At 33.7% G+C, this 27,292-nt stretch overlaps 3 protein-coding genes across 3 annotated transcripts; 1 reads left to right on the forward strand and 2 right to left on the reverse strand.

Moving 5' to 3' along the window:
- Positions 1-404: 404 nt before the first annotated feature.
- On the reverse strand, positions 405-6,046 carry LOC132738446 (collagen alpha-4(VI) chain-like; the record flags this gene model as incomplete). The annotated part of the gene is given in 7 exon segments (XM_060725947.1): positions 405-422; positions 1,196-1,331; positions 1,851-2,023; positions 2,744-2,869; positions 4,425-4,544; positions 5,599-5,622; positions 5,875-6,046. Coding segments are annotated over 7 exon segments (661 nt in total), but the record flags the coding sequence as incomplete, so codon positions are not given.
- A 2,836-nt stretch (positions 6,047-8,882) lies between these two features.
- LOC132738447 (probable RNA-binding protein EIF1AD) lies at positions 8,883-21,249 on the forward strand. The gene is made up of 5 exons (XM_060725948.1): positions 8,883-9,018; positions 12,231-12,351; positions 14,221-14,329; positions 15,464-15,572; positions 16,446-21,249. The coding sequence occupies exons 2-5, from the start codon at positions 12,265-12,267 to the stop codon at positions 16,630-16,632; spliced, it is 492 nt and encodes a 163-aa protein (XP_060581931.1). The 5' UTR covers positions 8,883-9,018; positions 12,231-12,264; the 3' UTR covers positions 16,633-21,249.
- Positions 21,250-21,300: 51 nt separating this feature from the next.
- On the reverse strand, positions 21,301-27,285 carry LOC132738448 (ciliary microtubule inner protein 1-like). The gene is made up of 4 exons (XM_060725949.1): positions 27,125-27,285; positions 25,615-25,699; positions 23,789-23,935; positions 21,301-21,449 (listed from the first exon to the last, which is right to left on the reverse strand). The coding sequence occupies exons 1-4, from the start codon at positions 27,190-27,192 to the stop codon at positions 21,351-21,353; spliced, it is 399 nt and encodes a 132-aa protein (XP_060581932.1). The 5' UTR covers positions 27,193-27,285; the 3' UTR covers positions 21,301-21,350.
- Positions 27,286-27,292: the final 7 nt, after the last annotated feature.

The following is a 27,292-nucleotide window of genomic DNA, read 5'->3' on the forward strand; positions in this document are numbered from 1 at the left end:
AATATATTTTGACATGTTTTCTGACCTTATATTTTATATAAATACCATATAATATTTGTGTATGTTAAGCTTTAATCGTTGTATTCATAATTATTTAACTATATTTCTTGTAATCGTGTTGTGTCCTCGCTTTTGTCCAATGACCATTTTGCAATTATTTTTATTCTTTTTTATAATAATGAAACGCAGCCTTCATATCAACGCATGTTTAATAAGACTAAAACTGGATTTGTGTTTCATAATGTGAGGAACATATTAATTGTCAGGTAGACTGTACTTCGATGTTATTTGTTATGCTTTATGTACATAAAATGATACATAAATGATCAAATGATAGAAATGTAATCAACTGGTGTATAATACATAATTATCCTAGACAGTTTAAATAATGAGATAATAATTACCAATTTTCTCTGATACACCTGTAAAAAAGGATTTTTTCTTTTAAATATATACATGTAGATCTATATATCTAGTATATACATGTATAACAGTCATTTTACAGTCTGAAAATCAATTTAGCTTACAATCAAGTAACACAGATTTAAAAGCTATGCCCTAGTAAGTTATTAACTTATTGGTGAATAATGTCATTTTTCAGTGAATACAATGTTATTGTGCAGCAATTGTATACTCTATTGCAAAATATCTCACAGGAAATAGAAGCGGTAAATATATTTTTAAATTTTTGAATTATTGATGCAGCAAATCTGTCCATAGTCAAAGTGAAGTTTATTCAAACAATGTCTTTAGAATAAGAGGGTGTGTTAACTTGCACCAGTGTCAATTCTTCAAATATTGTGCGATACAACCATGCAAATGACTACTAGTGGATGTTTAAACAATAAGGTAAATATAAATATACGAAAAATAGAGCTAATATGAAAACTTTTAAGGTTGTCCAAAACAGAAAATTTGTATTCTAAGTTTCACAATGCATGTTCATGGATGTCAATGTTAAACGCAAGCTTCAATAGTGCTACAGACTCATGTATCATATAGAAGCGTGACATTCCTTGAAAAGTGACCTCAGGGTCGCCAAATTCAAGACTTTTATGTGCTCTAAATTAAAAGAAAACAATAGGCGGAACTAAATAATTTAAAGGATTTTGTAGAAGGTGCAGAGGTAATAACACCTGTGTCACAGACAGCGCAAAATGTCCTAAAGGTGATTAAACATTGTTTAAAATCTTACAGGTCGCTGTCTGAATTTCCTTCTCTATAGTCTGTAATGAATCAAATGATGGTACAGTAAAGGCATGTTGACTGTCTGTGGCAATAGCGTTCAATTCCTTGCTCTGTACGCCGCTACCTATACCAATGGCTATAACCTGGAATAATAACACAAAATGGTGTAAGAATATGGTAAACAGTTACTAGTAGTACGCTACTGCCATGTACTATATAACAGCAGCTTTAGATCTTTTTTTTTATTTGTGTTCAGTAAGGAAAACTTCAACCGAAACTAAGTTTATGCTTTTACTTGTTTCTGAACACAATCACTTAAATAAATTTTAAATAAGAAACAAAGAAAAAAATCGAAAGTAAATTATGACCATTGTATAAAATATAGTTAACAGAAGAGTCAGTCGAATATCTAATTTTTGTTTGTTTTTAATCTGTTGGAATTTAAGTCACACTGACACAGTAAAGGTCATATGTAGGCTTTCCAGCTTTACTAAAGGAGGAAGAACTTAAGAAAAACTTACATGATTTTACTTATATCATGGTCTTAAAATTTATAACTAATTTTTAACACTATTTATCTTTTCGGCATTTCGGCGAAATATGGCATCATGAGCGATTAAGAAGTGTGGTGTCTAACGATGATGTTTTAATTTTTTGTGTACCTTGATATTAGAATAATGTATAATTCTAGCTTCAGTTGCTGTACCAGTTGGGTCACTAGATTGTCCGTCTGTCATGACAACCAATATTTTTGGCACACCATATCGGCCTCCATGGGCGGATGTAAAACTAACTGTTCGTACGTACTTCAGAGCATCGTCCGTAGAGGTTCCACCTTAGAGATAAACCAATGAAGGTTTTGTTAACTTGTTAAAGACAAACTTCTAATAGTCATTATTCTCAAACTAGTAATTCTTCATTATTCACTGCATACAATTGTGCAAATGTCGTAGCATGTAGTTATTATAGCTAGAACACTATTATCCAAAGGTTTTGGAAAAACTTTGAAGTTTGTTTCGAAAAAAAAGACAACATTTATTACAAATGCGATAAAGCTGACCAAATAAATTGCTATTACTGCATATATTTAACTTAATTTGGAATGACGGACGAATGTAAGGTGAATTTTGTCACCAGAGAACAGATTCTTGTATATAAATTCCCTGTAGGTGAAGATTTGCATCTTTATTTGCAGTCATTGTCATGTGACATGTTATTACATGTATAAGTAGTAAAGATGGAATTGTAAATTCATGCTTTTATAAAAGAGACGGCTAATTATCTGCCAGTCAATTCTTCTCCTACAATATATTTCCACAGGAATCTGAAGTTTAAAATGAAAAAAAAAAAATCAACAAAAAAATCGATAAATAAAATAAAATATATACAGAGGGGTAATATTTTTTCGTTTTAAACATAAGGTTTCTGTGGTTTATCTTTCTTAACTAGATTTTCGTTTTAAACAATAAAAAAATGGGCGAGCTGGGAAGTTTTACCAAGACGTTTTTATTTTGTTTAGTAATTGTACAATAGTTAACACGGTTAAGTCAATTACCTGATTTGTAAGGTACATTCTGGATACCATTGACAAGCGAAGGCTTATCATTGTACGTGTTCAAGTAGAAAGCATTATGTGGAGATGATGCAAATGTTACAACACCAATTTGCACCTTGTCTGGCCCTGTATTGTAAGAAATGAATGATAAAGTGCATTATGTATTTGGATAAATCAACTTGGTTAAGGTGTCTGCCTCTGAACCAAGGGACCATGGGTTCGAGCCCTAATCGGGTCATGACCATGTTCCTTCATATGACACTAGTACTGGTTGGTTTAAGGAGTTGGAAAAAAAAAATTAGTAGGTAGTGAATCTAACGATATGCGTTTTAAGTTACTGTTGTACAAAAACGTACTTGCTTTGATTTGTAGCAAAAGTAAAACAGTACGGTCATTGTTTGGTACAGTACCGAAAATTATTTTGGGGAAATAATAATGAAAAATTTGGGTTAATGTCTTTCTCAGTATGTAATGTATTAATACCAAAGGAGTAAATGACGCAACCATAAGACAATAGAATTACCTTAAACTAGGAGTAAAGATCTTAAAGTGGTATTAGAGTTTGAAATGCTTATACATTACAACACTGAATGATGAGAGGATGGTGGTGATGGTGCATGGTGGAAATGATAATTATGATAATAAATGCAATGAATAGTTACTTGGTTTATCTCTTATTTTTATCTCTTATTTTACATTTGTGAAACTTCCGTGAATCATACAGCTCTTATCTCTACAAACTATTTCATAATATCATCCGCGTTTGAATAACTACAATCCATTCCCCTTAAGTCACTAGATATAGTCATGTTCGTGACAGGAATTCCTTTACGTAAATATAGCAAGGATCATGCTAAGTGTCTTTGAGCTGCATCAATATATTTTAAGTAAGCTAGTAAAGTCAGGTGGAAAAGACAAGTTCTTATTTTGAGAATATTCAAAGCAGTAAAAGAATTCACCGATTAAATAAACAATACATAATTATGGAATACTTACGATATGTTTTATTCTACTCATGTTTTACATACATCCGGGTTATATACAACATATAACATATATACAACAGGTTATATATGAAACTTCTCTTAAAACAAAGAGAACAGGACAGAACCAGAATTTTATTTTTAGACTCTTATCCATAACGGGACTGTACATTCAAACAATTTATATTACATATACATTATTGTAAATAACAGTTGAACATATGGCAAAAGTACGTGTAGAATATATATCGGTATCCTTGTAACATGGATTTAATTTTTTTTTGACTTACATGACAATATATCAAACTTTTTTTTATTTAAAATTTATTGCAATAGTTACGATATTGAATTATTATGAAGGGCATATCGTCGGTATAAATCATGCGTGAGCTCAGAATATCATAAAAGCTAATGCATAAAAAAACAGAAATAAATGAAATTAGCTATAAGTCAGTTATGCCAGTGATTTTGGTATTAGTTTCACACACATTATTTGGTATTAAAGGGCCACTGATAATCAGTATTCAAAAATTAAATATTTAAATGAAAATTTACTGCTCAATAGGCAACCAACTGTTTAACTATTAGCTATACTAGAGCGCAGATATGATTATAATGTAAAATATTGGTGAAGATGATGGTAATGATGATGATGATGATAATGATGATCCAATAACAAAAAATGAATATATGTCTACCTATATCATATCCATTGGTAAAGTTACTAACAAAGTCAAGCTGTTTCTTGAAGTTAGCCGAGCCTTCGCTATAGGAGGCATCCAAGAGGAAAATGATATCTGCTTTGTTATGGTCACATCCTGAAATATTTGTTTGTATATATCATCACATGAAATTTTCAGCTCAAGTTTTTCTTGCATATATACGTTCTAATTTTTATTTCATTAAGTTGCAATAAAATCGGCTGGGCCAGAATACATGTCCAAATACCAAAACGAGGACATTGTATGAACTAGTTATAACCAGACTTGATTTAATTCATGGTTCACATTGTTAAACTTGACAATGACCTCTGTGAGAATTAGACAGATGTAATGAAAAATTGTTCACTGGTTAAAGTACACAGAGGCATTGTTCGACAAGGTATTACACGCTTCTTGTCATGTGGTCAATATTCGTATTATTGCGAATCATTTTTTTCCTCAAATTTTCCAGGGTTACAGAGCAATGTGATTTAAACTCTGATATATTTGCAGTCACGGTCAACCTTTTGAGCGCTAAATGTCACAGGGTGAGAAAATTGTGCAGTGTGACCGGGACTCGAACCCGGGACCCTGAGAATACCTTTCCGCGACTCTACCAACTGAGCTATCTGACCTCTTACACATCTTCACCCATAAATAGTGACTAGTTCTGAACAGTCACATACTTCCCCGCTAAACTGAAATTCGTTCTCGAATTTCTCAGGGCTACAGAACAATGTAAATTAAACTTTGAGCTATATTCAGTCACGGTCACGTTGGGCGCCAAATGTCAGAGGGTGAGAAAAATGTGCAGTCTGATCGGGACTCGAACTCCGGACCCCCTACCGACTGAGCTATCCGGCCACTTACACATCTTACACACCTAAATAGTGACCAGTTCTGAACCGTGACGTTGGTATGTCGAATGGGTCATCCTATAAGATCTTTGCGACGTATTAATTTACATTAACTATATTTTCTATTCTTCAAAACAATAATGAGTCCATATTGTACATGTGTACCTTTCAGATAATTCTTTTTACAACGAGAAAACAGAATTGAAAATCTTCAAAATATTTTGAGAGTTGATTTTCAAAATAAAAACTTACATAATTCTGAGCAAGTAATACTTTCTTTTCAAACAATATATTGAAATTTGTAAATTAGTTACCTTCTGTTCCGTTTGTACTGGAAACTGAAATATATATAAAACCACATATATAAATATTATATTAAATGAAAACTATATCGTTACACTTAACCAATTTGACAAAAAAAATATAAAGATGTACAGTCCTTAAATTAGAAAAGTGGATAACTTAATAAAAGCATTAAACCATTGTTAAATATGAAAAACGGTTTAAAACTAATTTTCTTCTCGGCATTTAACTTCAAATTTATACACTACATGGAAAAAAATAAATGACATATGACAAGAAATATTCACCTGTAGTTTGGGCATTGGACAGCCAAACGAACCCAAAGACAAAAATACAATGTAACATCGCCATTGTCAGACTATAGACTACTGGACTCTAACAGAATTGTGTGCAAATAAAGATAAGAACGCCGTAAATTAGTTCGGTAACTAGGCTTCGCTTCTTATCTGACTCCTATATTATGGCATGGTCTGATCATATCTGACTTTGCAAATTTTGATCATGCATGTGTACGTTAACTGTAACTCCTGCTCTTGTGCATGCGCTAACTGCTAACTGTTTTGCGTTGATTTTAGCCCGGCTCTTGTGCGTTACCTTAACCCTCTGGACCGTGTTCACAAAGAAAAGATCAGGATCAGGATCAAGTGATCCTGATTTATTTTGATTTTTTTTATGTTACTAAAATTAACCGTATTTGCTAGATTTACAAAGAAACGAACTTATTTTAGGATAAAATCAACGAATAAAACAAATACAAAAATAATCGGATCAAAATAAAGATCAATTTTAGGATCAAGATCAATATTTGGATCAACTTTAAAATGCCGGTATCTTGCAAAAATAACAATAAATTTATTCTACAATTTCATAAACATGCTATTTCAAGTCCAGTTTTATCAAGTTAATAAACTATTTAATATATGAAGATAAACAACGGAGAATATAAGAGTTTATATAATTTGATCCTGATCTTGATCCTGATCCTTAAATATTTGTGAACACGGGGCCTGGTTCTTGTACGTTAACTTTAACCCTGGTTGCCTTGTGCGTTAACTTTAAAGTTGACTTTTGCTTTCAACATCAAACATGTCTATATTCATAAAGTATGACGATCTACATATTTTACATTATCTGGACTTCAAAAGATGAGGAAAGAACTTACAATATAAGTTATTCTGTTAGTCTTAGAAGATATGAAAATTATTTGAGTATTTCATAACAAAACCAACATATAGTGCGTTTGCGACCAGCATGGATCCAGACCAGCCTGCGTCCATCCGCGCAGTCTGATCAGGATCCATGCTGTTCGCTTTCAGTTTCTCTACTTGTTATAGGGTTTGTAAGCGAACAGCACGGACCCTGATCAGAATGCGCGGATGCACAGGCTGGTCTGGATCGATGCTGGTTTGTAAACGCACTATGTTGGTTTTGTGATGGCGCGACTCATTTGTAGGTGGGGGGGGGGGGATCCCGGTATCGCCTACATATCTTGACATAAATTCGTGTGTGGTGGGATGAGTAGCGTCACGATCAAGCACATGAATACTTTGGTTTAAATTAATGACAAGATAGGTTAAAATGAATAAATTAAATTGAAACACCATCTGTTTTAATACATGTTGGTTTGGCCTGGCTCTCTACTTGGGTAGTCAGACTATTCACTCCCTTACCAGCTCCTCCCCTGACGTTTCCTCCTTGACGATTCTCTCCCTATTTTGGGGGAGAACCGTCTGCATATTTGCAAATAAGCAGACAGTTCCTCCCCATTTTTAATTTTATTAATGCATTATTATTGGAGTATATAGATGTTACATAAAGGGTAAGTTTAATATTTATAATAAATATAAATTATTGATATGAATTAGAAAAAAAAATATTTTATTGAAGTGTTTAGATGTTAAATGAATGGGTATGTTTATTATTAATTGATATAAACTAGAGGGAAAAAATATTGTACTGAAGTATTTAGATGTTTCATAAATAGGTTTTATTACTAATTGATATAGATTAGAAAAGAAAATTTTTTATTTAAGCATATTTATTAATTATTCTGTTGTTTTTTTTTTAATTAGATCTAATGTATACTAGTCTTAAAGAGTGTTTTTCATTGAAAATAGTCAATGAATCATTTACTTGATTAGGATCAATCATGAGATATTATCTATATTATGTTGTATTTTTTTTAATAAATATGAATAAATTTGATAAGAAAAAACTGATTTAAATGCATTCCAATATCTAAATTTCAAACTTCTGAAGTTTTGTATAATGAAGAAAGGTTTTCAATACACATATGTGTTAAGTTTGCTGTCAGAGATAATTGAGGTGTTAATTCATTACTCAAGAGTCAAGGTGTTGATTAGATTAAAATAGCTGTGAAAAGGTGTTGACAATTTAGTATTTTTATTAATAATTTGGTCTAAAATATTGTTTCATGTGAAAGACTACAGTCATGTTCTTTAATCAATTTAGTATAAAAGTAAATGTGAAATGCTTATTTATTTTCTAGAACATACTTGTTACCATGTTATTCGTTATTTAACAAAAACAATGAATATCACTAGACCTTTACATAATTACAGGTGTATATCAGTCACTGGCCAGTTATCTTAATCTCTCACAATGAAGGTGTCCATAGGATTAAAATACCTGAAAAAGGTGTTGAATTTCAGATAAACATAAAACATAAAATGCACTTAATATCAAACACATTCTTTTAATAGTCTTCATTAAGAAATATTATTGAATTAAGTCAAAACTAAAATAAATTAATAATAACTTAAAAAATGAATTGGGGGAGAACTGTCTGCATATTTCAAATTAGGGAGAGAACCGTCAGGGGAGGAACTGGTAAGGGAGAGAACCGACAGGGAGAGGAACTGGTTAGGGAGAGAATAGTCTGTCATTCCTCTACTTGTAACAAAGACTTCATTTCTATCAAAAAGTGATAGAATCACAAATTTAACTGATTATCAATATAAGTTTTAATTAAATAGCACTGCCGATTAAACCTTTATCCACTGAATGTGTGTAATGTATTTTGCATGACTTTACATTTGAACAGTCCGTTCAAAGCTTAAGGAATTCCAGAACCGGGAATTCCAGTATCAAAATACAAAAACACAAAAAAAAAGAAAAAAAAAGTAATAATAAAAAAAATAGATATCAAAGTAAAGACTGTATAGATGTACAGGCCGCTGGCCTGGCTCTCTACTTGAAACAAAGACATTTCATTAAGCTTTAACATTTCTCAAACTAAATGACTAAACAACATGATTAGGGCGAAACAACTCTCATATAGGGCGAGTGGTTAAAGGGCGAATCATTCAATGTACTCTTCAAAATGGAGATTATTGCACAAGTGTGACAATTCTGTAGTTTCAAGGCAAAAAGAAGACATTATTCTGTGATACCGAATAAAGAAACTTTGTGTAAGTAACAAATGGAAATTTTAACATATATCACAACTTACAACAATTGTCAATTCTTTCCGGATTCAGTTATTTAAATTGATAAACGATCATAACGATTCGTCCCATTACAAGTTCACCCCACCCCCCATATTAAACAGTTAAATAATTCTGAATACGATTCGCCAAACATTGAAATTACGACCAGACTTACATGTAGGTTTAATTATTTTCAAAAGTAATTAATTAGTTACAAATAAAAAGGCAAAGGCATCAATTTAATTTTCAATTATAATTACTTATTTTTCACAGAAGTACATGTAATTAATTTCAAATAATAAATTACATTTTATGCAGTGGCTAGACGTAGCCGTATGGGCTTGTATTGCTAGCCAAAGGTTCTAGCCATAGGTGAGTCACATACGGCTAGCCTATACACATTGTTGAGGCTAGTCGTACGTCATTTAAAAAAAAAACAACCTAAAACAATGAATGAATACAAACTTATATTTCTAAAAGAAAACGAAAACCTTATCAATAACAGTAGGTATAATAATTTACAGCGCTTGATGATCAGAAGTTTGTTGCTTTTGAAAATCACAGACTTTGCAGATATTTCTTGTCATATCTGTATGTTGAAAATTAAGACTTGTATGTCGGCAATTAAATCATTCAATGAACTATTAAATCTGTTAAAACCATTTGATAAGATTGAAAAAATGTCTTTTTTAACCAAACTGTCTGGTAAGCTCAATAGGTAGAGCTTTGAACTGTAAATCTGGTAGCCCAGGTCGGATTCCTAGACAGTGCAAGTCACTTTGTTGTGATTGATCATGAAATCCTTTCTATGGTAATTCTCACTGTACCTCGGCTGTGGCATGTATGGTTATTAGCTCGACTTTTCTATGAAAAGGGGAGCTATCCTACTCGCCCCGGCGTCGGCGTTAGCGTCGGCGTTGGCGTCACACCTTGGTTAAGTTTTTCGTACCACCCCACTTTATTTCAGAAGTATTACAAGTATGGCTTTGAAACTTACCATACTTGTTCACCATCATAACCTCCATCTACAGACAAGAGTACATAACTCTGTCAAGGTTTTTGACAGAATTATGGCCCTTTTTAGCTCGACTTTTCTATGAAAAGGGGAGCTATCCTACTCGCCCCGGCGTCGGCGTTAGCGTTAGCGTTGGCGTCACACCTTGGTTAAGTTTTTCGTACCACCCCACTTTATTTCAGAAGTATTACAAGTATGGCTTTGAAACTTACCATACTTGTTCACCATCATAACCTCCATCTACAGACAAGAGTACATAACTCTGTCAAGGTTTTTGACAGAATTATGGCCCTTTTTTGACTTAGAAAGTGTATTGAGCTTGGTTAAGTTTTTTGTACCACCTCACTTTATTTCAAAACCATTGGAGGTATTGCTTTGAAACTGACCATACTTGTTTACCATCACGACCTTCATCAACAGACAAGAGGACATAACTCTGTCAAGGTTTTTGACAGAATTATGCCCCTTTTTGACTTAGAAAATACATTGAATATGGGTAAAATCCACTTATTGCCTTAACCCTTTGAGATATTGCTTTGAAACTTTTAATGCTATTTCACATCATTACCCCCATCTGTACGCAAGAGAAGGTAACTCTGTCAGGATTTGTTTTAAAAATTAAGGCCTTTTATCGACTTAGAATCTTGGTTAAGTTTTTTGTACCAGTCTACTTTTTGACTGAACTGGTTGAGATATTAAATTGAAAGTTGGAATACTTGTTTACCATCATGGTCCCAAACATGGGCAGGAGAAGGTAATTCTGTTAAGGATTTTATTTGAATTATGGCCCTTTTTGACTTAGAAACTCAGTTAAAATTTTCATTCTTGTCCACTTGTTGACCTTAACCATTTGAGATATTACTTTGGAAGTTGGAGTTCTTATGTGCCATCATGAGACCTATCTGTAAGCAAGAGAAGATAACTCTGTGAAAATGTTTCTTGATTTGTACTTAGAAATTCCTAGTTAAAGTCTTGTGTGCCCTTAACTGTCAAAGTTTTGTTTTATAGGCAAGCACTAAAAAAGTCGAGCGCGCTGTCCTTCTGACAGCTCTTGTTTGACTTAGAAAGTGTATTGAGCTTGGTTAAGTTTTTTGTACCACCTCACTTTATTTCAAAACCATTGGAGGTATTGCTTTGAAACTGACCATACTTGTTTACCATCACGACCTTCATCAACAGACAAGAGGACATAACTCTGTCAAGGTTTTTGACAGAATTATGCCCCTTTTTGACTTAGAAAATACATTGAATATGGGTAAAATCCACTTATTGCCTTAACCCTTTGAGATATTGCTTTGAAACTTTTAATGCTATTTCACATCATTACCCCCATCTGTACACAAGAGAAGGTAACTCTGTCAGGGATTTGTTTTAAAAATTAAGGCCTTTTATCGACTTAGAATCTTGGTTAAGTTTTTTGTACCAGTCAACTTTTTGACTGAACTGGTTGAGATATTAAATTGAAAGTTGGAATACTTGTTTACCATCATGGTCCCAAACATGGGCAGGAGAAGGTAATTCTGTTAAGGATTTTATTTGAATTATGGCCCTTTTTGACTTAGAAACTCAGTTAAAATTTTCATTCTTGTCCACTTGTTGACCTAACCATTTGAGATATTACTTTGGAAGTTGGAGTTCTTATGTGCCATCATGAGACCTATCTGTAAGCAAGAGAAGATAACTCTGTGAAAATGTTTCTTGATTTGTACTTAGAAATTCCTAGTTAAAGTCTTGTGTGCCCTTAACTGTCAAAGTTTTGTTTTATAGGCAAGCACTAAAAAAGTCGAGCGCGCTGTCCTTCTGACAGCTCTTGTTATCAGTTCCTTGAGAAAGTGAAGGCAACTAGTACTGGTAAACTAAATGACAACTTGCCCAGGAATGATGTGGTGGCTAAATTGTGTCCTGGTGAATTCAAAGTAGCTCACTGCTGTGATCTGGAGGATTAACTACCAACACCACCACCACTTCATTTTCAACCATTTGTATATTTTAATAAGTTTAGGTTCAAAGGTACACAATTATCTTGACACACTCTTCACACTAATGTTTTGTTGCAATAATTATGTAAAAATAAAGAAAAAATCAGTATTTAACACTTTTCAGTTATGATTCTTGTTAATAAAATGGATAGATTTTCAAAATTGTTGTTTAAAGTCGGCTGATATTTTCTATTTATCAGAACAAACAACTACATGTATAATAAATGAGTTGAAATGTCAGCAGCAACAAAAAGGAAACATGTGGTTAAGGAAGTTCTAGATGACTTTGTCTTACCTGAAGGGAGCCAGCAGATTGTCCGGGTAAGCCAGTTTATTGACTTAACAATGTATTTGATATTAAAGTACAAATGTACATGTAGATAGTGAGGATTCATATAAACTGTTTCTGTCATTTAGAGCTGTCATTGATTCAGTACAAAGCTTATCAACGATACATCAATATCGGATGACAAATGTCAACGATATATTGATAATAAGTTTAAATAACCTACAATTACTTGTTTGTCATTCACTTTCATACCTGTTAAAATGATTTTAGTAAATTACATGTTCTGTTTAGTTTCTTGTTTATAAATGCCCATTGCATGATTTTTTTCCTGACCATGTTTTTGTCATCATTGCTCTGAAATTTTTCCACTATGTAACAACAGCATAATTTTAGACATGGACACCTGCTTCTTTGTATATTTTCAATGAATTTTTCTAATTTCTAGGCAGTCAAAATTAACGAGTTTTTGAAATGTGTATAGATTATTGATGGACAGAAAATCTCAAAGATACATCCCTATTGTTTCTATCAATGACAGCTTTTTTGTCATTAAAATTTGAATGTTATGAGCCTGTTCGTAATTTTAACACTTTAATTTCTTTACACTAACATGTATGCTGTATTCATTTACTGATGTTCATTTTGTCATTCATGCCCAAGTTTATTTGTTACGGCTTCACCCATTGGTCATATTCATTGTATTTTTATACAGTGTTTGATTGTTTGTTTGATCATGCAATTTTGCATGTTGTCTCTTTTTATATGAGCTTTTTGTCAGCTAGGTGTATCGGCTTACTGGTTCTCCCTCGAAGCTTCCGAGTGCTTTAATAGCCTTTATTATAACTAGACAATATTTTCTCTACTTCGATCTATTGTTATTGCAAAGATTAATATTTGTTAAGCTAACTTTTATATACAAAAATTTATTTTATAATATTTAGGGATATTCAGATTGGCAGTTCTTTCATTTTCTCAATTAATAAAACTATATTATCATACACATAATTAGAGAACTAAATATACATTCACACGAACCTATAATATGAACAATGTAGCTTGTCATAGTTCTTTTGACTTGTGTGTTCCTAAATTCCACTAAACGGCCAAAATTATTTAGCAAATCTATTCTTTGTGATAAAAACATCACATACATATACTAGGAATACAAAGTAGAGCCTGGTATAAGTGAAATATTCTTTTAATTTTTGGAACAGTTCATCATTAATAATTGTGTCGCCTCTACGGAGTAGTGGCGACATATAGGGATCACTTCTCTGTCGTCTGTCCGTCCGTCCATCACAAAACTTGTCCGGACTACTCCTCATAAACTACTTTTGCAATTTCATCCAAACTTTACAGAAATTATCAGTACCAAGTCTAGTTGTGCATATTGTCAGCATTTTCCGGTTCAATGATTTTTGTCAGAGTTATGGCCCTTTAATAATTTTTATTTTTAAAGTTTGTCCGGACTACTTCTCTTATACCACTAATGCAATTTCAATGAAACTTTACAGAATTGATCTGTAGCTCAAGTCCTTGCGCATATTGCACAGGTTTTTACGGTTGAATGATTTTTGGTTGAGTTATGGCCCTTTGATAAAAAGGTGTTTTTTTCTGTGTGTTGCCAGATACGCAAAAGCTTGTCCAGACTACTCCTCATAAACTACTGGTGCAATTTTATCCAAACTTTACAGGAATGATCAGTACCAAGTCTAGTTGTGCACTGTCCGTCTGTCACAAAATTTGTCTCAACATGAAATTGGCCATCATGAGGCAACACATGTAATCACTGATTGCTCTTGTTTTGCATATAGTGATGAATATTTGAAAGTTGTCAGGTAACTTAGTATGAAAAGAAGCGTTTTTCTTTATATGTAGCATAATTTGTCTTTTGGTTTCAGATCTCGGCTGGAAGAGGTAATAATTTACATGAAGTTGAAACGGAAAATAATGAGAGATTTCTTGTCAGCATGCCAACAAAGTTCCGTAAAAATGTATGGATTAAAAGAGGTATTATATTCATCTTTATTAAAGTTATTATACAAAAAAATGACATGCTTAAAGGGTAAAATAAGCTGACTGTAATCAGTTGTATATTAATCTGTGTCCAGGAAAGAATCATATTATTGTACCTAGGGACTTCTGTGTCTGAGTGGTCAAGGCTACCAACTTCAAATTACTTGCCTGTTGAATCCCATCAGGGGGTTTGGATTCTGTCAAGTTTGGAAGCTATCAAGCTAGATTATTGAAGGTCAGTGGTTTTACACAGGTGCCCTTTTGTGCCTGAAATAATGAAAGGGCACCTGATGTCTTTCTCTACCAGTAAAGCTAGAAAGTAACTATATGACCTTTACAGTGTCAGAGTGACTTAAAATTTTAAAAAAGCAACAAAGAAAACCTTAGTTGAAAGAATGGTTTTTGTAGATTGTCAATAAAACTGATAGTGCATGCACAAGATCTTCACTAAATTGTTAAAATGGCAGATGTATTTTTGTTACTTTACTTTGTATTGTTATATACGTGTATTTCATTTGCATAACATGTGAATAACAAAGACAATGTCAAAACTCTTGCTAGATATAACTGAGTATATGAAATATTAAAAACAATATCATGATTTTACAGTTTTTAAATTTGTACAGTACATGTATATTTTGCTGGTTTTACCTTTACATATTTTTCTTGTTGTGACAGAATGGTTATTGGTGCATGCTTTTAGCCTGAAAACTTTTTGTCCTCCTTAAATAAAACAATATTATGCTAGTCTTACTCTATGGCCAAGTAATTATGGTCAGTGACTTTAAATTGTTTGGCACTCATTGCTGAGGTTTCGAATATTTGGGACTTTGGATACTGTCATGTAAGAAAGATTTGAGATAGTCATTCAAAGTTGTTGATAAGCAATAAAAAGTCTGGTCTGATTAAATAGATGTGCAGGTGACTGACCTGGATCTTACTGATTGGCGTTGGCTGATATTAATTAGCCGCGCCATGACAAAACCTACATTTGCATTTGCGACAATCATGGATCCAGACCAGCCTGCCCATCCGCGCAGTCTGATCAGGATCCATGATGTTCACTAGTTTCAGTTTCTTTACTTGTAACAGGGTTTGTCATAGCTGATATTTCTTTTTAAATTTCAGGTGATTTTGTGATGATAGAGCCCATTGGTGAAGGGGACAAAGTCAAGGCTGAAATAGTGAACATTCTGTACAAGGACCAAATAAAATACATAAAAGATGAAGGAAAATGGTAATGCTTTCCTACTATTGATGTTGTTGAATAAATACTTTTTAAATACGGGACCTTCGTTGCCAGTAGTTTAAAATGGCTGAATTCAAATCACTTGCCATTCACTGCTTTAGGTTCAAATGGTTTCAATATATTTGGATTTACCTATCTGAAAAAGCTATCTAGCTATTTTCATAGCAGCACATGCCTGAAAAAATGCATGAAATGGCACTTTAGGTCTTTTCTCAACCAGTAATGCTGGAAAGGCACCATATGACAGTTGCAATATTAGTGTGACTTAGTAAAACAAAACAAATGTTTACTGCTAAGCAGGCAAAGCAAATATTTACTTTTGTTAGGTCAGTAGCTGTTTCATATTGCTTTAAAAAATCTTAAATCAGTGTGTATGCATGTTAACATTTTCAATTTATAGAAAAATGGACAATTTTATCATATTCATAATAAATTGTGAAATAACATATGATCAACAAATATGTTCAAAAGGATAATACAAGAAAAAAAGTCGCCCAAAAAATAGAAGTCAAGGTCATTCAAAGATCAAAAGTGTGGGCATAACATTATTCATCAAGATATTATAAACTGTTTGTCAAACAATTTCATACTTTTGAATCTGATTCAAAGTTCAAGGTCATTTAAAGATTAAAAATACATAAATGAGCATCACTGTGAACATGATAAAACAATAGTCTATTGAATGTTGACTTATCATATTGTCTTAGCCATACATTTAATTTAAACTTTCAATGAATTAAATTTTATGGAATAAATGCTATCAAATAAAATAAATTTAGAAATTTGTTGTAAATTTTCCTTAAAAATTCTGATTTATTGTTCTGAATTTATTGCTACATATAAAGATGTATTTTTTATTAGGCCAGCAGGATTTTCCGACTGTTCAGACAACAAGAACAGTAATGGTATGATTCCAGACGATATGTTACCCCCTAGTGACAGTGACTCTGAGGATGAGGAAAACCTCGGTGATAAAGTGATCAATACAAACAGGCCTACAGTGACGTACGAGGAATCGGACAGTAGTGAGGATGATGAGAACGATTGAAGACGAAACGTACATGTACAGTGTATGTTTTGCAAATACGCAGGGAAACAATTACGATGGAAATCGGGGAAATTGCGGTTATCTTTGCGATGAATATAAATATCAATAACGATGGAAAATCAGAGAATTGCGATTATCTTTGTGATGAATGTAAATGAAAGAAATCAGGACTTTTAAAGATGAAAAAATTGAACAGATGTGCATACCGATCCCGAACATCAAATTTCTGTTTGAAGGACTTAATTTTCAGAATTGAAACACGAGACCAATTTTCGGCTGTGTTGTATTGCATGGTTAATGATAATTAATTTGTTAAATGATAATGAATTTGTTAGACCTTGGATGTTACATGTTATCATTAGATTTCATTTAAATTATTGTTAAATGAAGCAAGCCTTCAAATTCATGCTAATTTTCATTAATTTTTTTAGCTCACCTGAGCTTGCTCAGGGTGAGCTTTTAGGATCGATGAATGTCCGTCGTCCGTCGTCCGTCCGGCCGTCCACAATTGCTTGTGAACACTCTAGCGGTCGCATTTTTGCCTCAATCATCATCAAACTTGGTCAGGATGCTTATCTAGTTGAAAGCTCGGATGAGTTCGAACATGGGTCATCTCAGATGAAAAACTAGGTCACAAGAGCTAAAAATAGAAAAACCTTGTGAACACTCTAGAGGTCACATTTTTGACCCAATCATCATCAAACTTGGTCAGGATGTTTGTCTAGGTGATAGCTCGGATGAGTTCGAACATGGGTCATCTCGGATGAAAAAGTAGGTCACAGGAGCTATAAATAGAAAAAACCTTGTGAACACTCTAGTGGTCACATTTTTGAACCAATCATCATCAAACTTGGTCAGAATGCTTGTCTAGTCAATTGCTTGGATGAGTTCGAACATGGGTCATCTCTGATGAAAAACTAGGTCACAGGAGCTAAAAATAGAAAAACCTTGTGACCACTCTAGTGGTCACATTTTTGACCCAATCATCATCAAACTTTGTCAGGATGCTTGTTTAGATAATAGCTCGGATGAGTTCGAATATGGTCATCTCGGATGAAAAACTAGGTCACCGGAGCTATAAATAGAAAAACCTTGTTAACACTCTAGCGGTCACATTTTTGCATCAATCATCATCAAACTTGGTCAGGATGCTTATCTAGTTGATAGCTTGGATGAGTTCGAACATGGGTCATCTCGGATGAAAAAGTAGGTCACCGAAGCTAAAAATAGAAAAACCTTGTTAACACTTTAGCGGTCACATTTTTGCATCAATCATCATCAAACTTGATCAAGATGCTTGTCTAGGTAATAACTCCGATGAGTTCGAACATGGGTCATCTCGGATGAAAAACTAGGTCACAGGAGCTAAAAATAGAAAAACCTTGTTAACACTCTAGTGGTCACAATTTTGACTCAATTGTCATCAAACTTGGTCAGGAAACTTGTCTAGGTCATTGCTGGGAATAAATCGAACATGGGACATCTCGGATGAAAAACTAGGTCACAGGAGCTAAAAATAGAAAAATCTTGTTAACACTCTAGTGGCTACTGTTGTGATCCAAATATTCTGTTAATTGGTCTGAAAGTTTGTTTTGATGATTTCTAAGTCAAGATCGAACATGGGTCATCTTGGATGAAAAACTAGGTCACACCGCCCAAATATGGAAAAACCTTGTTAACATTCTAGTGGTCACATTTTCGACTCCATTATCATCAAACTTGGTCAGAATGCTTGTCTAGGTAATTGCTTGGATGAGTTTGAAATCGCATGTGAAACTAGGTCACCGGAGCTAAAAATAGAAAAATCTTGTTAACACTCTAGTTGCTACTGTTTTGATCCAAGTATCCTGGAAATTGGTCTGAAAGTTTGTTTTGATGATTTCTAGGTCAAGTTTGAATATGTGTCACCTGGGTAAAAAACTAGGTCGCACTGCTCAAATATGGATAATCCTTGTTAACACTGTAGTGGTCACATTTTTGACTCACCTGTCATGAGACTTGGTCAGAATGCTTGTCTAGGTAATTGTTTGGATGAGTTTGATAATTCAGGTGAGCGATCTAGGGCCATCATGGCCCTCTTGTTTTTAATGTATTTAAAAGTACAGTAGAACTTCTATGAGTCGAACTTCGATTAGTCGATTTTCTCGATGTGTCGAAGAAAAATGAAAGTCCCGACTTTCCCCCTATATATTCCTTATTAAAACCTATTTATGAGTCGAAATTTTATGTGTCGAATTTTTCGATGTGTCGAGGTTTTTTCGTGGTCCGTATAAAGTAAATCTAGTGCAATTTACAACAAATAAGTCGAAGTCCTTGGATTGTTTTGACACCTTTGATCTCGAGACATTTTTCACACCTTATCTGGCTGCGAAGACGATTTCCAATCAACTTGTGTGATAGGTGTTAATAACACAGCCGTGTGTTCAAACAGCCTTTGTTTGCGATAAAATGCGTGATAAAATGCTTTAATCGTAACTATTTTAATTGCCGTAGTGGTATTTGAAAGTAAACAGTAAGAACTACTTTCATTTGAAAACATCCTTGACCCGGTGTCGCAGGAGAATAACACGCGTAATATTTACTATAAGCTGGTTTAGTTATCGCCCTTTCGTATTCATACACCTTTTGTATCTCTTTTGTATATGTCAACGGGAAGTCCAAATAATTAGCCGTGAAAAACATTATTTAACATGCTATATCTATCATTGTCAAATGTTAATATCAGATTAATGTTGGAAAAACATGAAATAGGTTTCGTTATAGATCTTATAATTAGGACTAGTCACGGGTCAAAATTTTGTCATGGAATTGAGAGCGATTCATGAGTCGAAGTCCCGATGTGTCGAAGTTTTTACGCAAGTCCCTTCAACTTCGACTTACCGAAGTTCTATTGTATTTATCAATATGATGTAGTAACAAAAAGGAAACAATTTACACATTTTAAATGGCACTTAGCACCCAATTTAATTACCAAAATGAGGTAAAAATGTGCAAAAATAGCCTTAAATGCATAAGTAACGCAGTAGAAATATAGTTATAAACACTGAAAATTAGTCGCAAATAAATTTTTTAATTGAATCTTGAATATTTTTACTTTTCCTAAATTTTTGGTTCTTTTTTCTCAAGTTTGATTTTATTGAAATATTTTGGCTCATCTGGAGGTACTGCTGCTTTCATAAAATGGCCCAAAATATCAAAAAAAATTTGTTGATTTAACTTTTTTTGTACCACTCATAGCAGTATATATCTATGCAAGAAAAAAAAAGTTACCTACTTCATAAATTGTTCACATTTAGTTGAGGCGTCACAGGTGTCGTGACACCATTGAAGTAAACTATAGTATACTGGCATTTTAAGTGAAGTAAATTGTTTCAGGCTTAAGGACGTTTTTGGAAGTTTTCATGTAGACATATAGGCAGAATTAAAACTGTTCAATAGAATTTCTTAAAACTTGGCATGTTGTTAGAATATGATGACAGAAATATTTGTAGCGGAAAAAACTTAGGTGTCACCGATTTCACTATTGAGTTTTAATTTTGTCTATGTCACTATGAAAACTCCCAAAGACTGTTTTAAGTGCCTAAAAATAGATTCCTGTTATGAAAGGATCAACTGTAGCATCTTTCCTTGTATTTATTAAATGTAATACGGTGATTTGTTTTGCATACATTTGTGTTATAAAGACTGAATAAGGGCCTTATTTTGAAAGTGATACAAAAAAATATGATCATATGTGTTAATAAAACACAAAATAATTATAAATGGATGTTGTTGGTGAGTCAGGCACAAGGTCCAATAAAATGTATCTTAATTTTGCAGATAATAAATTGTTCTGGGATAAAGTATCATCATATTCATCATATGTCATGTCCATACTAACTTTCTCAAAACACTTTTTTGCCAAGAAATATTTTATAAGAATATCAAAAACATTTCTATTGCTTTTATCTTGTGGATTTTATGTTGAAAGTTCCCAAATATGGTGATGCTGTTCATGATCAGTTTAATATTTTAAGCATTTCTAATGTAACTTTTTAATGTGAAAAAAAAATTGCTATTTATAAATGTATATTATCATCTTAAAAAAAAAGTAAGCGTTTAAATAATAATACGTTTGTTTAATTTTCTAACTATGCTGAAATTTTCCAACTTAAAAAGGCATTGGTTGCTGTAAAAATAACTGTGAGTATCATTTCGGATACATGTTTTAGTTGTTATTTATCTTTGTTTAAAATTTGGAAATGTCAAATAATGTTATAGAAATGCTAATTTTGATAATGAAATAGGGGCCATAATTATACTTATATTTTGCATAGTTTTAAGATTACGACTGGTCCAAATTCCCCACTTTTTAAAGCCTAAAACCCCTATTAGGTTGGCTGGAAATATGGAATGTATGGTGATATGAAAAGATCAATTCCATGACATGTTCTGTACCCTCCTATTTTTCAATGAAAAAGTAAGATAATTTGGTTTGAAGATTTAAGTTTAGTTGATATAATGTATTGCATAACCTTGAGTGGACAAACTGTACATGAAAGTTGACACAACTTGCATTTGTGTGTTCTTTATTTGAAAAAAAATAAAATCTTAAATCGAATAAATGAATAAAAATTATTGTGAATTTGTTATTTTGTTCTTCTCTAGAATAAACAATAAAAACAGATGTAATTTTTAAAATCTCATATTAAGTTATATCTAAAAATGTTGTCATAAGCTTAAACTGCATCGTGAGGCCACTTAAATCTTCTCTGTATACTACATTTGCCTCGCTTTTGTTCTCCAAAACTTGTTACCATCTGGGTACGCAATGTATTCTGTAAAACAAGAGAAGAAAAATGTAATAGTATGTTATATTGATGTTTAATATACCCTTTAATAATGTACATCAAAAGGACTTCAGTGTGACTTGGGGAATTATGGGAAGGTCTTGGTTGCCAAGTGGTTTAGGTCACTGACTTCAAATAATTCACCAAAAGGGATTCGAATCCTGTACAAACAATAAATTAATCTTTTAAATCTAGGAATCTTTTCAGCTAGCTCACTAACTGTTGATACCTTGATAAACCCTCCATATGCCGGGAATTATGCATGTGAGGACATTTGAGACCTTCTTTACCATCCTCCTGAGGCCTCAATAGCTTAAAAGTCCTCGTAATGTTGATGAGGGTAATGTAACGATATCAATGGACACATCTATAAATGGGACACAACGCCAATGGGGCAAATTGTCAAGTCATGATGGCCAGTGTGACATTTAATTGAAACTTCAACAGAACCCATTACCTGCTGACTATGTGTAATGGATTTGCCCTGTTATATGTCTAATGGATTTGCCCTACAATATGTGTTATGGATTTGCCCTTCAATATGTGTAATGGGTTTGCCCTACAATATGTGTAATGGACTTGCCCTTCAATTTGTGTAATGTAATTGCCCTACAATATGTGTAATGGATTTGCCCTTCAATAGGTGTAATGGATTTGCCCTGCAATATCTGTAAAATGGATTTGCCCTACAATATGTGTAATGGATTTGCCCTACAATATGTGTAATGGTTTTGCCCTACAATGTGTGTAATGGATTTGCCAACCAATATGAGTAATGGATTTGCCCTGTAATATGTGTAATGGATTTTCCCTACAATATGTGTAATGGATTTGCTCACCGATATGTGTAATGGATTTGCCGTACAATATATGTAATGGATTTGTCCTACAATATGTGTAATGTATTTGTCCTACAATATGTGTAACGGATTTGCCCTACAATAATTTTATGTGTAATGGATTTGCCCTACTATGTGTGTAATGGATTTGCCCTACAATATTTCAATTTGTAATGAATTTGCCCTACAATCTGTGTAATGGATTTGCTCTGCAATGTGTGTAATAGATTTGCCCTACAATATGTGTAATGTATTTGCCCTACAATACGTGTAATGTTTTTGTCCTACAATATGTGTAACGAATTTGCCCATCAATATGTGTAATGTATTTGTCCTACAATATCTGTAATGGATTTGCCCTACAATCTGTGTAATGGATTTGTTCTACAATATGTGTAATGGATTTGCCCTACAATATGTGTAATGGATTTGCCCTTCAATATGTGTAATGGATTTGCCCTTCAATATGTGTAATGGATTTGCCCTACAATGTGTGTAGTGGATTTGCTCTACAATATGTGTAACAGATTTTCCCGACAATATGTGTAACGGATTTGCACTGCAATGTGTGTAATGGATTTGCCCTTCAATATGTGTAATGGATTTGCCCTTCAATATGTGTAATGGATTTGCCCTACCATATAAGTAATTGATTTGCCCTACAATATGTGTAATGGATTTGCCATACAATATGTGTAATGGATTTGCCCTACCATATAAGTAATTGATTTGCCCTACAATATGTGTAATGGATTTGCCCTACAATATGTGTAATGGATTTGTCCTACAATATGTGTAATGGATTTGCCCTACCATATAAGTAATTGATTTGCCCTACAATATGTGTAATGGATTTGCCATACAATATGTGTAATGGATTTGCCCTACCATATAAGTAATTGATTTGCCCTACAATATGTGTAATGGATTTGCCCTACAATATGTGTAATGGATTTGCCCTACAATATGTGTAATGGATTTGTCCTACACTATGTGTAATGGATTTGCCCTACCATATAAGTAATTGATTTGCCCTACAATATGTGTAATGAATTTGCCCTTCAATATGTGTAATGGATTTGCCCTACAATATGTGTAATGGATTTGTCCTACAATATGTGTAATGGATTTGCCCTACAATATGTGTAATGGATTTGCTTAACTGAATTTGAAACAGTCCATTCAAAATTTTAGGGAATTTATTATCCAAATAAGATTGTAAAATTAGTTTTTGTTTTTGTTTTTTTTTTAATAAAAAGAGATCGAATTGGCGAATCGCATGACAGCAATGTTTTCTCATGAATCAGTTATTAGTTATTACGCAATTCATTTTGGAGTAAGGTTTGACAAATCCTGATTCATATTGCGTGTGGTACTGAACTTTGACCTTGAATATGACCCAATGACCTTCTGGCGCCTGAATGATGAATTTTTTGACATTTAATGCGGGATTTTGGGGGAAATTATCACTATGTTTAGTATTTATACCTTTGCTGATGTCCAGCCGATTCCTTGGCTTGTTGTGCTAGGAAATCCCGCCCTCTTCTTTGGTATAACAGGTAACTTCAACGTTTCCGGAGTCTGGTTGGACTGGGGTCGTGATAGTGGAGGATCCCCAGCAAGTTTGCAGTTTAACTGGAACCAAAATAATGTTTAAATGTCGAGTTGTGATTATTGGTTCTATTCAAATAACTATAGTTATAATTTGTTGTGTATCTGTAAACTTGTTCGGAACCCAATATCAGCTCAAAACTGATCTCGAAGACCTGTAAGTGGCGACGTGGCCGAGATGCCGTCGGACTAGTAATCTTAAGGGTCCGTCACACCATGACGTTCTGGTCGACGCTCTCTGAACGTTTCAATCGTTCAATTTTTGAACGTTCTTGAATGAGGTTGACACATCTAGCGTGTGATAAACGTGCGTCTAACGCATAACTAGCGTGTGTCTAACGCACGGGAAACGTGTAACCGCGACCATGTAAGATACGTCGGAAACACATAAGCGTGTGCTAATGTGATACTGGCGCGGGCGAACTATTTGTCAACGCCTGACGAGCGTTTTGAGCGTGTGACTAACGCGTGCATGGATAACCACAGAATAGCGTCTTGATGGCGTGTTATTTTAACGGGTTAAACGGCACAGAACGCTGGAAATTTCTCAGTGAATTAGTTGCTCTTGTGAGTTTGAATAGTCAGTATCATGACACCAAGAAAAAAAATTGGGGTAAGGCCTTCTTCTAGCTACATTTGTATTTCCAAATCATTGACGTCTTTATATTCACGATTTAGTCCAACACTGTCGTCTTCGTCTGGGTCTTCTTCTCTATGGATGAGTGTCGGGGTCTTCTCTGTGGATGAATTCCTTCAATATGTTCAGATATGTTTAAGTTCAGTACATCTACTTGATGCTTGGCTATAGCAAACATCTAAGCCTACTCAATCTTTCAGGATCTCCCTCTACGATAACCCAAAATCAAATGAACCTTGCTTTTAACGTATGCATAGACGTTCGTGAAACGGTCAAATGACGCTCAACTGACGCCAAAAGGACGTTCGTTTACCTTTAGTCACACGTTGTTTGCGCTTGAAGACCGTTCAGCGGTCGTTGAAATGTCGCCAGTGAGTCGCTAGTGAGTGGTTCACTGCAAAGCAAACTATTAGTAACAACCAAGTAGCGATTGAGTAACGACTGACTAACGACAGTGTGCAACGCTCGTCGAAAGTTAGTAAAACGTTCCAGGAATTTACGTTCTTTAACGTTCTTCAGCGTTTGAGATTTAAACGTTGTAGAACGCTGGTCTGAGTGAGAACTTTTGTGCATGTTCAAAACTTTTTTTCCGGACCAGCGTTCTTAGCCGATTCCCGGCGATTACTGACGTTCACTGGCGTTCAAACAACGTTCTTCTGGCACTATCCCAGCAATCATGGGCGACTACCAACGTTTCTTAAAACGTCGTAGAACGCTGACCAGAACGCCATGGTGTGACGGACCCATTATGGAGCTGAACCGCGTGGATTCAAACGCTGTCGGGGGCAAGCCGTTGATTCCTTGGGCAAGACACTTTACATTCATAGCTGAGTACTGGTTCGTTGCAGGAACGGATTCGAGAGTGTTTCAATAAGCTTATTGCTTCCAACCAAAATAAAGTTGTATAAAATAAAGGTCAACTCATATTTAACCAAGTACTGTAGCGGCCGAATTCCATAAATTGACTATAAATTACTTGTATTTCTTTATTTGAAAGTCCCAATTCAACTCATAGATATCATTAAAATTTTGAAACAGTTGTCGAAAAGCTGTCAGTTTAACCTACCATTTTGTATTCGTACACAAGATATCCCCAGGTTTCTGGCCATATTTGCCGTGCTGTTACATTTTCACGACGAACGTGATCTTTCCTGGAACATACAGAAAAGTGAAATATTAATTTCAGCAATTTTCGTTTTATATTTGCAAAACCGACGAATTCTCTTGCTGGGCATGTCCGTTTCTCTTTTAAAAATGATTAAGATTAAGATTTACTTACTTCAGTTTCAATGATAGAAAAAAAAAATTATAATAATTTAGGGATTTAAATGTAAAAAAACGAACCATATCAACTGTACATGTGCAGCCTGATCTTCACTGTACTGGGAGAAAAGGCTAATCACTGTCAGTTCCAACAGGTTAAAGGCCCTATACAAATTCATCTCGGTTATAAAAATTGTTAAGTAAATACATGAACATTAAAGGGACTCCACTGAAGTTTTTTGACATGATGGGACTGGAAATATGTTTCCAAGTTGATGTAGGTCAAGACCAATAATTTGTGTGCAAACTTTTAGATCATACGCTCATTCTGTTTTTTGCAGAACAAATATAATAATTGTGAAAAATGGTCCAGAATTGAAAAGCATTGCAACGGTTTTCACTCATATCTGGCTAAGTAGAGCATAAAAACGATTTTCTAAATAATTTCTGATTATATACTTCCTAATCATCATATAGATATCTTTCTGTTTTAAGTGTTCCAGTTGATCTATGAAAGAAAATTTAGGCTTTTGGACCTTAGTGATATTCCTTTAAACATTAATGTTTGATATAATTTTATTGCAACATTAGTTTATATTTTACTTCACCTATCTATTTATATGCATGTAGTGAACGGTTTAGTTGATCAGTTTTTGTTTATTTGATGGGTTGCTGGATTTGTAGGTTTAATTCTAGCGTTGGCAGTCCGGCGGAATGTTATTTAATGCATGTTCCAGGTGACTATCACCTTTTTCCACAAAAATATTTAAAACAGTGGCGGAGAAATTATATTGATGACCAAATGGTTAATCCCCTGCAAATGATAATCTAAATCATTTTATGAAGACTTATTAATTATGAAGAGGAGCTTCTGTATCATTTGGTAGATGATTTTAATGACTATCTTTTAATTAACTGCACATGTTGATTCTTTAATGCACTCAGCGTTCAGTAAAAGAAATGCCTTGTTACATAAAAATCATTCAAATAATGATGAGAAAGAGGATGGTGATGATGACGATGATTGTGATGGTGATGAAGATGATGGTGATGATGATTATGATGGTGATGATGATTGTGATGATGATGATTGTGATGGTGATGATTATGACGACCATGACAATGATGTTGATGATGATGATAATGAACCAGATAATCTAGTTTATTCTGAAACTCCCGCTGATGGATGCGAAATCACTATTAATATTTTGACAACAAACGATACGAAATAAACGATAAAGGATAAATGTAATATTATACTATATCTAGATCTATATACGTTTTAAAAAAAAGTAAAAAAATATCGCCCTTACCAAATTTCGTCACTTTGCACCATATTTAAAATCTTTGACAAACGCTTCCCGGCAGAGTTTTCCGCCATCCTTTTGCTTCTTTACCTTTGTCAAACCGATATTAACCCAACGACTTCTGTGATATGTAGTTAGAGAGTTACTAGAGGTTACAACGTTAACAACATTAGG

This window comes from Ruditapes philippinarum, unplaced genomic scaffold (genome assembly GCF_026571515.1).
Source record: "Ruditapes philippinarum isolate M1 unplaced genomic scaffold, ASM2657151v2 ctg5025_1_1_1_1, whole genome shotgun sequence".
NCBI lineage: Eukaryota > Metazoa > Mollusca > Bivalvia > Venerida > Veneridae > Ruditapes > Ruditapes philippinarum.